Below are 13634 nucleotides of genomic sequence, written 5' to 3'. Positions count from 1 at the left end.
GAAACCCGATTTTTTGCTGGGAAGACTCAACTGAGAAAATAGTTGGCACTCTGTTCTAGTGCTCTGATTAGTTTCAGGAAGAAAACTAGTATAGTTGATTTTGTCTCAATAAAATGTCATTTTACTAACTGATAGGAGCAATGGGGTGACTTTGGGGATGATATGAATAATGGAGGATAACATAGTAACATGAGTATGTTTGGATTGATGAAATGAGTTTTGAATGAATAGAATGATGCTCTATTCGATTGTTTGGATTATTTTAAAGAATTATGGAACGAAACCTAGTAGCATATAATCCATCTCATTTTATCACTTTTCCTGAGTTTCCTTTCATTTCAATTTGGTTATACCGGATTTGGATTCACCTACCTATCAACTTAATTTCATATCTTTAAGATTACTAATTAAACCCTATTTCTCAAAATGCAACTGTGTGATTACAGATGTTACTCTAGCACCAGTTGCTAATTTTTTCTGAAGTACTGATTACTTGAGCAATAGCTTCGACCGGTACAACACACAAGTGATAGAGTTTATGATTGTAAAGAACTCTGACTCCAATTGTCTTGTTGTCTTCCTTTGTGGGATGAGTATCTATGTCAATGATTTTTGAGCCTTGAGATTTGTCTGACTTGATGAATTTTTGGGACTCAACTTATCTAAGATAAAATAATTTTAGCAAGAATTGTTCAAAACTAGTATTACATCTTTTTTTTTTTAATCTTTAAAATATCATAATGATGTTAGATTGTAGTAGTGGTCCATGACTGAAAATCCTTGCATTAAACAGAAAATTCAGTGGTCATATGATTTACCTGAATCATGAGAAGAGTAGCTAGACATTGAGACATGAGTTCTGAGGGAATTTCCATTTCAACATGTTTAATGTGCTGCTAGCAGTCAATTGATCCTGAGAGCAAAAGTAATGTAGAGGAGACTCCACTGGGAAATAGGTGCAAGGGGATGACTATTAGGGCTGATATTGAGTATGTTTTTGGATTGATGAAATGAGTTGAATGAAATAGAATGGTGTTTTTTTTTTTTTTTTAAGGAATAGAATGATGCTATATTCCATTATTTGGATTATTTGAAAACAATTATGGAACGAAACTTGGTAGCATCTAAATCCATCTCATCTTATCACCTATCAACTTAATTTTGATATCTATTAGATTACTAATTAAACTCTATTTCTCACAGTTCAACTGTGTGATTATTTATATGTCTCCGTGAACTCTCAAGCAAACAAAAAAACTTAACTCAGAAAATGTTACTCCGGCACCAGTTGCTAACTGCTTTTTGAAGTACTGATTACTTGAGAAATAACTTCAATGGGAGATTAGTCACTTTAGTCCCTGAATAGGAAATGAGTCGTTACTTTAGTCCCTGAATGCAGATAAATTACAAAATAGTCACTGAATGTAGACTTTGTTAGTCAATTTAGTCCCTGAATGCAGACTCCGTTAGTCAATTTAGTCCCTGAATGTAGACTACGTTAGCCACTTTAGTCCCTGAAATTAACCAACAAAGTCTATATTCAGGGACTGTTTTGCAATTTCTCTGCATCCAGGGACTAAAGTGACTATTTCTTTTCCATTCAGGAACTAAAGTGACTAATTCCCCTAACTTCAATCGGTACAAACACACAAGTAATAGAGTTTATGATTGTAAAGAACTCATACTCCTATTGTCTTGTTGTCTTCCTTGGTGGATGAGTATCTATGTCAATACTTTTTGAGCCTTGAGATTTGTATGACTTTTAAGATATCTGAATTGATGAATTTATGAGATTCAAATAATCTAAACTTCTTTTCATAAAAAATATATAAAATAAGTTTAGCAAGAATTGTTCAAAACTAATTGCATTAGTTTTTTTTCTTCTATGAAGAACAAACATGACAGTATGAAGTATGACACGGACATGGACATCGACAATAATTTTTAAAAATGACATAATTCATTGTAATATATATGTCGATGTTCGACATTGGGACACGTCTAATTTGAAGAGTGTATGTGTTCCGTAATTTTTTTTAATCTTTAAAATATTAAAATATTGTTGAATTATAGTAGTAGTGATCGGAGTGCGCAAAAATCTGTGAATGTGGATCGTGGCAATACAACGGAGGAGTAATTTGACATAATGAAGATCACAAATACTCATAATTTGTTTGATTGAGATAGCAACAAATTAATTGATTAATACCTCACAAAGATTAATCAAATTGAAGACCATATTCAAAATAGATTCGATCACAGAGAATTTAAGAGCTCTTTTTTAGAAGAAAAAAAAGTGAATATTTGACAAGATTGAAGTGTTAAGACTTATCTATGCTTTGAGAAATAGAATGAGTCTGCTTATTAAATTGATTTTAAATTAACGAAGTAAATCTATTTAGATAATATAATAAGTAAATCGATTCACAATTTACGAAAAAGTAAAATTCCATTTATTTTTAAAAAATGAATTGATTCATGTCGCATAGGTAAATTGATTTACGAATGATGGAGATTCATTTCAAAGCAATTTTTTTTCGTCGGTATACAAAGTGGTTAAAACCACCGAAACTCACATACACTACAAGGTATTGGGTTCGAACGCATGTGAAGGTGACCAACCTAACATTGTAAGTTGAACTAAGCTTTACGGACTTTCAAAGCAATTTTCAGAAATAGAATCGATTTATAAAAGGCAGGAAATATTCAATAAAGAAATTAAATCATTTTATATACAAATGTAAATCAATTTACAATTCGAAGAAACTTCCTCGAAGATTTTAAGAAGGAATAAATCGATTTACACATTAAACTAAATTGATTCATAAATAAGAAAACTTGAATCGTGACTTTTAGAAATTACTCAATGTGAGATGATATGATTCTTAGGGGTTACTCTTATACATTAGTTCTATAATCCTATTTTTAAATTTAATCAAAGTCTATATAATCCTAACTAGCAGAAGGAACATATGCACTTACAAATAACTAACAATATGTGTAATAAAAATACAAAAGGTGTGAAAAAATGGAGATACTTTTAAAATGAAGGGCTAAATAATTTTTTTATTCCTATAAATGTCTCAAATTTTGTTTTTAGTCCCTCTAAAAATTTACAGCAAATTTTGGTCTCCAAATGTTTTTTGTCATGAATTTTGATCACTATTTTTAAGTCAACTCATATGTATCTTTCATATTTTTGAATAATTTTTTACAGTGATAATAAAAAATTCTCCCACAAAAATTTAGATTTTTTTTATAACAAAAGATGAATTTTTAAGAGCCAATGCGAGAATCAAATAAACGTAATGGAGATTATGTTGCGTTGGATGGATGGTAAGATTAGACGAGATATGATTAAGAATGACACCGTTCGAAAGTTAGGGTAGCACATATAGTAAAAAATATGCTAGAAATTAGACTTAAGTGGTTTGAACATTTAGAGAAAATATTGGTAGATGTTGTAGTACGAAGAATATATCATATGAAAGAGAGTCAATCAGAAGAGATCGAGAAAGATCTTGAAAAACTACAACAAAAAATACTAGGAATTTCTTTTAACAAAAACATATTAGGAAAAATATAGAAGTTTATGAATTGGATTCAAATATCAATTATAATAGAACATACATTATGACATAATTTGATTAATGTAACTGACTCCGCTCACTCTTTTTATGGGTAGTGGGATATGCTGGTTGTTTTTTTTTTTTTTTTTGTTTTGGAAAATGATATTTATATAACAACTTTGTGACAACTTTCTCGCTCATCCTCACATCATGTTTTACTCCATCCGTCTCTATATATAAGCATTCATTTGATTAAAAAGTACTTAAATATAAAATCCTTTTTAGATTACTAGATGCATTTATTACTTTTTTCATAAATATACCCCTAATTAATACTACAAACTTATCTTGAAATATAAAAAGTCAAATTTAATACATATACAAACAAAGAACAATTTGGTAATATTACACACAAAATAGACATATTAATTGCACAAACAACTTTTGTTACGAAATGTGAAAAAAAGGGTCTTATATATAAACGGAGGAAATATTTATCTCTCTATTGTTTTGGTTTTCGTGTAAATATCTATTTTTTCCTCTGTAAATTATGATTGTCTCATAAATTGTCAACAAAATGGTTGATCAAACACAACTTTTTTTTTGGGGGGAATTAGTCATTTTAGTCCTTGAATGAGAGATGAGTCGTCACTTTAGTCCCTAAATGTAGAGAAATTGCAAAACAGTCCCTGAATGTAAACTCTGTTAGTCAATTTCATCCTTGAATGCAGAGAAATTGTAAAACAGTCTCTGAATGTAAACTCTGTTAGTCAATTTCGTCTATGAGAGAGAAGTTCTGGTAATGTTTGAGAGCATGAAGTTTTGTCTAAAGGACGAAATTGACTAACAGAGTTTATATTTAGAAACTATTTTGCAATTTCTCTTTATTCAGGGATTAAAGTAACAACTTCTCTCTCATTCACGAACTAAAGCGACCAGTTCTTTTTTTTGACAAGAGGTTGATGTTGACATGTTGTTGTTTTTTTTTTTTGTAGGAGGTTGTTGTCAGATGTTGAACAACCAAGTGTAAACTTATAAGAAAGGGAAGGGTAGTTTTGGAATAAAATTGAAGAAGAAAGCTACACCTGTATATATATCGAGCAAGAAACCCTAACGCACTCTTTCTTCCTTACATGTCCAAACCCCTAATTCAACAACAGCCACAACATGTTCCACCGCACAGCAATTAACCGTTTCCGATACATCTACAGAACAAGCACAGTATCACCACCACGTTTTTTATCTCTTCGTCCCATCCCCAAACCCTTCCAACTCTACCGCACAACCACTCTCAAACCATTCCAATTTCACTTTTTTTCTTCTTCCAATGCCAAAGATTATCCCACCGGTGACTTCAATTTCGAACTCCCTACCGGCTTCAACAAATTTCTCGTTAAGCTCAAGACGACACTAGCTTTACCATGGGAGCGCGTTCAACACGGAAGTGTATTGAAAATCAATTTGCAAGGTAGGATATCTGACGAGCTCTCCCGTACATTATGTGATCCCAATGTATTATCTCTGCCTCAAATTTGCGATAATTTCTTGAAAGCAGCTTATGATCCTCGTATTTCTGCTTTATATCTTTATATTCACAATTTAAATTGCGGTTGGGCTAAACTCGATGAAATTCGAAGACAAATCTCAAATTTCCAGAAATCAGGTAAAATTGTTGTGGCTTACGTCCCTACAATTCTACCAAAAGAATATTATATTGCCTGTGCATGTGATGAAATTTTTGGACCTTCTAGTGTTGGTGATGGTGATGGTGATGAAATTTATACATATCGCGATATTAGTGTTGGATTCACCTTCCACAGCCTCAGTTACCTAGTTTTGTTAGCTGTCTTTACGACAATCCTTATGTAAATCTTTTTGACTGTACTGGAGATAAAAATTACGAGGCACTAACCCCATTCGTAGATTATATCTATTCAAATTGGCTGGATAAAGTCTCTTCTTCTATAGGGAAGAAAAGAGAAGAAGTTGAAAACTTCGTAAATGAAGGTGTTTATCAAGTAGATAAACTAAAAAATGAGGGTTTCATATCAAGTTTAGTGCATGATGATGATGACGTTACCACTCTCTTGAAGGAGAGACTTGGGGTGAAATCACTCCCTATGATTTCTTTCAGAGAATACTCTAAAGTTAGAAAATGGACGGTCGTTGGAATATCAGAGGCTAAAGAACAAATAGCCATCATCCGGTCCTCAGAGGCCATGCGTAGTGGCGTCACAAGTAATATCATTAAGAAGATTGATATGGTCAAAGAGTCAAAAAAATTCAAGGCTGCTATTATCTGAATTGACAGTGTAGGAGGTGGTCTTCATGCATCTCTATCAACGTGGGCAGCAGTCAGTTCTCTTGCTTCCGAAAAACCCGTCATTGCTTCAATGTCTGATGTGGCAACAAATGCAGGATACTACATGGCAATCGGAGCAGGAACCATCGTAGCAGAAAATCTTACTTTAACTGGTTCAATTCGAGGATCATTCTTTCAATACTTTAACCTTGACAATCGTTATGAAAATAATTATTTGGAAGAAGATACAGATATGTACTCTTTTACCCCATCTGACGTAGACCTATATGATGCGGATCCTACCATATCAATGGCTCTAAACAGGATACACTTGACGAAAAAGGTTGAACATAGGAGGCTTTGGACCGGTAAGGACGCAACATCTCATGGTTTGGTTGATGCTATTGGTGGGATATCTTGTGCGATTGCTATAGCAAAATTGAAGGCCAATATACCTCAAAACAGACAAGTTACTGTTGTGGAGCTCTCATGATCCGGTCATACTCCACTCATGCTTTTAAGGGGTATTAGCTATACTCTCATTGGAGATCACTAACCACTTGTGGTGTAAGGATGTGGCGTTGTTGCGAGGGATGCTTTGTAGTTTGTATGATAGAGAATAGAGGGAATGATGGATCTGATGTTTGGGTTATGAGAGAGTATGTATCACGTGATTTGTGGTGTAAGATGTTTACGGTGGCACAACTTTGTGTTGTGAAATTGATGAAATTTTTGAAGCCGTTGGGATATTTGAGAAATGGAGATAAGGTTCTGTGTGATCAAGATAGTAAGAAGCTATGTGAGTTGAGTTAGGATTTCGGGAATACCCAAGTCCATTAAAGGAACTGTAAATGTTGGAAGCCTTGTCAAACCTAGTTTGATGATGAGTCAAAGTGTTCAAATCAACTCGTAGACGAAAAGAATAAGAAGAAAAGGTAATATATAACAGTGCTGATTTTGGCATTTCCCAATTCTCTTTTTTGTTCATCTGAAAGAAAGTTGTGTCTGTGTCTTAACTCTAGACTCATTTTGTTTTGTTTTAATACTATTTGTGTGACTTTGTCACTTGCGACTTGTGAGTTGACCTTGACTTGAAAATGTGTTTTTAGTTTACATTGCATTACAATGATCCAGAAAGAAAAGTAGTGCCTGATAGAAGGGTATGGTCCCATTTTTAAATTTTGATGGATGAGATATTTTAGTTCTCATCTCTAGAATTAATTTTTCAATGTTGGATTTTGAAAAATTAAGGTGATCAGACTCAGTCTTAGAGTCTAAACATGCATCTTTAATTATAAAAGGATACTCGTGAGTCATATCTACTGAAATCTATAGGTTTTTAATCTAAATTTCCATCGGAATCATTTGGCTAATTTTTTTTTATACTTTGTAAATAAATGGTCCTCGTCTGTGTGATCTTTCTTGTTATGCATGCTTTGTTTTGTTATCTTTCTTCCAGGGACGACTTCTTGTCCAAAGGATCCAAATTAACGTTGTAAATGAGCACAAAAAGAGAGTGGCATACAACTAAAACTGGTGAACCGACAAATTCATGAGTTATATCTGGTTGACCGATGCTAAAATTCGCCTTGACTCATGGCATGAGTTATATCTGGTTGACGGATATTTGCCTTGGCTCACTGGGAAGAGTTGGAATGATTAGTAACCAAACACTTTTTAACTGTTTTGTTGATTTTGACTTCTTCCCTCCCTTGTATTGCTATGAATCTGCACCTTTTGTTTTCTCAGGGTCGAACAGGAACACAAAGGTCTTGAGTTCGTGCAACACTCCTGACAATGGCTGAAATATATGAAGGGGAAGTCCAGCAGTTGGCCATAGCAGGACTGCCTAGACACCGCCTGCCCTTTATCTGGTTTTGTTGTAATAAATTGAAATACTCCTCCTCTTGATTCATATCACATTACTAAATTGATTTACATATGACAGAGTTTCATTTCAAAACAATAGAATATTAAGTAAAATTCCATTTATTTTTTAAAAATGAATTGATTCATATCAAGTAACTAAATTCCATTTATTTTTCAAAACAATTTTCATAAAGCGAATCGATTTGTACACAAGGAGTAAATCAATTTATAAATGGCAGGAAATATTTGAAGTAATTTTAAAAGGAATTAAATCAATTTATATGCAAATTTAAATTAATTTACAATTAGAATTTTTTTTAAAAGGAATTAAATCAATTTATATGCAAATTTAAATTAATTTACAATTAGAAAAAACTTTCTCAAAGATTTTGAAAAGAAACGAATGGATTTACAAACTATAGTAAATCTATTGATAAAATGACAAATGTTCTTTGATGGTCGAGATAGAGACTTGATGCATCAAAATTCAAAATGATATGATAAATTAAACCATTTACTAATCATATCATATCCTAACTTGACTTTGTAATTTCTTTACTATGTTTAGGTTGGGTTAGAAACTAACCTAATAGGATTAAAGACACATTTCTTATTTTACCACCTCCTTTATAATTTTTTTCCTTGTTGTTGCCTTGCCTATGCGATTCTCAATGTTTCCGTCTTGTTTTTTATTTGAACAAAAAACGTGTTCAAAGATCACATCAGCGTGTGTTTGGTGCTGGTGTAAAACACAGAAACCGATTTTTTGTGCAGGTGTCAATTGGTGAAATCCGTGTTAGAGATAATTTTTTTAGAATTTTTAATAAACAAAACAAGTGCTCATAGGTTATAAGTTATAACAATTGTTCTATGATGCTGTGATGTTCTATATTTTTCTTTTCTATGATGTTAAAGTATGTAATTGATTACAAGGAAAATTTTGTTATTTAATTATGATATATATTCTATCATGTTTGTTTTGTTATGACATGCGAATCAAATACATGATAAAATGAGTGTTTATCATATTTATATCATATCTTATTTTCAACTAAATCTATATCCTATTATTATATTTATATCTTATCCCAATCATCAAACATGCTTAGAGATTACTTAGGGTGAGATGATGTTATTCTTAAATGTCTAATTCTAAAATCTTATTTTAAACATCAAATCAAAGTCTATCTAATTCTAACTAGCTGAAGGAACATATGTACTTACCAATAACTTCCATTATGTGTAAGAAAATTACAAAGGGATGAAAAAAATGAGGTGCTAAATAAGCTTATGCTCTTTATAAATATCTCAAATTTTGTTTTTGGTCTTTATAGATATTTTTGCAAGTTTTGGTTGCTAAATGTTCTTCATCGCTATTTTTAGTTCCTGTTTTTAAGTCAATTCAAATGCACTCTTCATATTTTCTAAATGAATTTTTGAAGTGATTATAAAAGTCTCTTCCACAAAAATTTAGATTTTTAAAGAAAAAAAATTAATTTTTAAGCGCTGAAAACTTAAAAATTCATATCTACATCATCATTGGTTAAAAAAAAATTAAACTTTTGCTTGAGATATTTATATAATATATTAAACATGAATACAGAAAAATAATTCAAATTTTTTAAGGATACACTCGAATTTACTTAAAAGCATAAATCAAAAGTCGTGACGAAAAATATTTGAAAGACCAAAACTTCTTGAAACAATCTTTGGGAGATTTAAAAGAAAATTTTGATATACTCAAACGAGGTATATCATATGTTTATGGCTTAGTAGCGTGTTTATGTTTTTTTTTTTGTCTGGCCAGTGTTTTAGCTTGTAACTATTTTAATTTTTTTTAAGGAAAAATATTGTAACTTGTAACTATTGTTGAGTCAGATTTGGCTCCTTTAAAATGAGAAATTCACTTTGAACAATTCACCCTAGAGTGTAAAGCGAGTGATGACAATTCACTTTTTTTTGTCAAGTAATCTAGTGGTTGAAACTCACCTATTTTAAATGTGAAAAAATGAAGTGTACAGGGTTCGAACCTGGTTCCTGCATATATTATGCATTTGTCTCTACCAATTGAGTTAAACTTACGGACAATAACATTTTATTTTAGAAGTAGTTAGATTGAAATATATCTTTAATTTAAAAATTAAAGATAGATATCATAGATAAATCATAAATATATTTTGGATTTTTCATAAAAAGAAGTAGTTAGATTGGAATAAATGATATTAAATAAATTAATAATTATAATTGGCTAAAAATAAAAAAAGAAGTTTGACTCACAAGTAAAAAATGAATCGGAACCTGAATTTTTTTTTTTCCGACCCTGTTTCCCAACAAAATTCCAAAGTTGACCCCCTATGAAAAAAAATACAGAAATGACCCACTTTCAATTTTTGGTGGTTTTTTTTTTGTCGTTTTCTGCCAGTCCCGCCATTTGAAACAGCGGGAATGAGCCGTCAACCTGACGCATGTCACGTCGTGACAGGCTGCTGCAGGTTTTGTCTTTTTTTTTAAATTTTTTTTTGGTACCGCCATTTCAAATGGCGGGAATGAATATTTCTTTTTTTTTCGTTTTTTTTATTTTTTAGGCCATTATTTGTTTATTTATTTGTTTAAAAATAAATAAAAAAACATTAATTTATTTGTTTAATAATAAATAAAAACATATTAATTTATTTGAACGCATAATACATAACGTTATTAACTATCGGTTATTTATACTCGGACAATTTCTCCCAATATAACCGTTTTTTTATTTTTTTGGCCATTATTTGTTTATTTATTTGTTTAAAAATAAATAAAAAAATATTAATTTATTTGTTTAATAATAAATAAAAACATATTAATTTATTTGAACGCATAATACATAACGTTATTAACTATCGGTTATTTATACTCGGACAATTTCTCCTAATATAACCGTTTTTTATTTTTTTGGCCATTATTTGTTTATTTATTTGTTTAACAATAAATAAAAACATATTAATTTATTTGTTTAATAATAAATAAAAACATATTAATTTATTTGAATGCATAATACATAACGTTATTAACTATCGGTTATTTATACTCGGACAATTTCTCCTAATATGACCAGTATGCCGACACAACCCACACTGTCTCGGTGTCGGAGTCTTCTCTGCCACCTCCTCGTCCATTTCAGTCCTTATGCAGGTACTATTGGGTCGACCTTTCTTTAGTCTTTGCATGTTTGGATTATGGCAAAGCACGGGACCGTCGTATGGGGGCCAATAACTCTTATCCTGGACTACTTTGAAAGTTGTGTTGTAGATGGAGTAAACACTCTCGTTTTTGAACACAGCTGGAATAAGGGTTGTGTAGTCATGGCGAAATGAAGAACACGCGGCTATGACATGGGAACAAGGCAAATGTAAAGCTTGAAATTTCCCACAATCACACCACCCCGCTTGTAGGTCCACCTTGAAAGTTCCCATTCGCCTTCCCTCCCTGTAGTTGACGGTCTCACGGACGGAGAAGGTATACCTTTCTCGGTCAAACTGTTCGACATGATGGGTGTTGGACTTAACAATTTCATCCTTAATCACATTCTGGCAATATTCACTGAACAAATCTCCGGAACCTACCCTTGCAAACGCTTTTTGAGCCCTATCAGCAAAGAGACATGCCGGCCTATAGTAGGTTGATTGAACTATAGGCGTAACAGGTAGGTTGCGTGTTCCCTTAAACACAGAGTTCCACGACTCAACGATGTTGCTTGTCATGTGACCCCATCGTCGACCCTCGTCATATGCTTGAGTCCATTTTTCTTTCGGAATATTGTCCACCCAATCTAATGCACGCTGATTTCTAGAGATGTATTATTGACAAACCCAAGGCAAGCATGTGCAAGAATTTTACCACAATTGTCGCGTGACTATCCTGCAGCGCCAGAAACCTATACGGTGCCAGATGAAAATATGTGGTCAAATACACCTCCAACATACAACCAATTCATGACACCTCCACCCACTAACTTTGACCAAAGCTTTAACCCATCCACCAACTACAACTACAACCAAACTTACCAATCACCTCCACAACCCACAAACCAAATCTTATGTAACACCTCAATCCCATATCCAACCTATTCTCAACAAAGTCATCATGGAGAAAGCTCCCGAACATCAAACTATTCATTTGATGACTTTAATCCAACTCAGTACACCACACAAACCAGTTACCCAGACCAATCACAGTACTCATCGTTCAACCTACCAACCCCCCACACATTGTAAACTATCCCAAACAAACTACGCACCTCATTGGCCAAATTCACAAACTAATACTATAGAAAGTCTGGCAGCAGGGTTTAATGACGATGACTTCGTTAACGAAATCTGGACCAACTCAGCTCCACAAGTGCAAAATGAAGTCACTATGGAAACTAATGATGATGCTGAAATTCCTGATGAGGATGAGGAACAGGAAGAAGATGAGGAAGAGGAAGAGGAAAAGGAAGAGCAAAATCAACGACCCGTACGAACTAAAAAAGATAAATTATGTGCTACGGGAGGTCATAGTTTACATTGGCGTAAATGGTTGCCGAGGAGAAAGTAGTTTTTGTTTTTATTTCGTATGAATAAAATAATTAGTGTTTTAAAATTAATAAATTAATATTTATTATCATTAATTTTCATTTATTATTATTTGTGTTTTAAATAAACAAATAATGGCAAAAAAAAAACGGTTATATTAAGAGAAATTGTCCGAGTATAAATAATCGATAGTTAATAACGTTATGTATTATGCGTTCAAATAAATTAATATGTTTTTATTTATTATTAAACAAATAAATTAATATTTTTTTATTTATTGTTAAACAAATAAATAAACAAATAATGGCCTAAAAAATAAAAAACGAAAAAAAAAGAAATATTCATTCCCGCCATTTGAAATGGCGGTACCAAAAAAAAAATTTAAAAAAAAGACAAAACCTGCAGCAGCCTGTCACGACGTGACATGCGTCAGGTTGACGGCTCATTCCCGCCGTTTCAAATGGCGGGACTGGCAGAAAACTACAAAAAAAAAACCACCAAAAATTGAAAGTGAGTCATTTCTGTATTTTTTTTCATAGGGGGTCAACTTTGAAATTTTTTTGGGAAACAGGGTCGAAAAAAAAAAAATTTCAGAACCTTCAAAAGAAGAAGAAGTGAAAGATTGTGGTAACTGCCTAGCTAAAATGACTTTTTCAAAAAGTTAGAGAAAAAAGATTAGACTTATTACACGTCACACTAGCATGTAGACAATGTTATTTTTTTAATATTGTTCAACAAAAAAACCTTTTTCTTGGAAATTTGTAATGTACATACGCACGCACCCGGTGGTTCAGAAAGGCATGGGACCCCACCATCACTTTATTCGTGTAAACCGTAAGATGAAAACAAATATTTTTGCTAACGCCGTGAGTTTTGCTTAGCGGGACACGACACCGTTTCGCGGTCAATTACATAAATTACTCAACTAAAATGAAAATATTTCATTCAGTCTAGTAATAAAAAGATTACCCAACTGTCCCTGAACTTAACTTAATTGTTAGGGACACTGTATAATTTGTGTATGGGTAGAGGTTCGAATCCCCAGATACTTCACTTTTTTACGTTTAAATGTGTGAGCTCTAGTCATTAGAAAAAAAAATTCCCAACTAAAATGAAAATATTTCATTTAGTCTAATAGTAAAAAGACATATATTGTCCACAAGTTGTAGCTTAACTGGTAAAATATCAAAAATTTTAGGTTAGATGTTATGCTCAGGGTTCGAATTTCGATACCTCTCCTTATGCGTATAAGTTTATAATAATTTTGTCATTTCGTCTATCTAAAAAAACAAATATTGAATCGAATGAATTAAATGTACATTTCTTTATAATAATATCGTC

General features: G+C 32.3%; 1 protein-coding gene and 1 pseudogene across 1 annotated transcript; one reads left to right on the top strand and one right to left on the bottom strand.

The window, feature by feature from the left end:
- The first annotated feature begins 4681 nt into the window (after window positions 1-4681).
- On the top strand, window positions 4682-6543 carry LOC146903505 (serine protease SPPA, chloroplastic-like; annotated as a pseudogene).
- Window positions 6544-10732: 4189 nt separating this feature from the next.
- LOC146903504 (uncharacterized) lies at window positions 10733-11557 on the bottom strand. Its single transcript, XM_085735981.1, has one exon. The coding sequence runs from the start codon at window positions 11478-11480 to the stop codon at window positions 10791-10793; it is 690 nt and encodes a 229-aa protein (XP_085592107.1). The 5' UTR covers window positions 11481-11557; the 3' UTR covers window positions 10733-10790.
- Between the last annotated feature and the right edge of the window lie 2077 nt (window positions 11558-13634).

This window comes from Medicago sativa, chromosome 8 (genome assembly GCF_051527215.1).
Source record: "Medicago sativa cultivar Bolivia chromosome 8, Bolivia_mono, whole genome shotgun sequence".
In the NCBI taxonomy this organism is placed as follows: domain Eukaryota; kingdom Viridiplantae; phylum Streptophyta; class Magnoliopsida; order Fabales; family Fabaceae; genus Medicago; species Medicago sativa.
The sequence above is the reverse complement of the archived record's forward strand: the minus strand, read 5'-3'. Positions and strand labels throughout refer to the sequence as shown.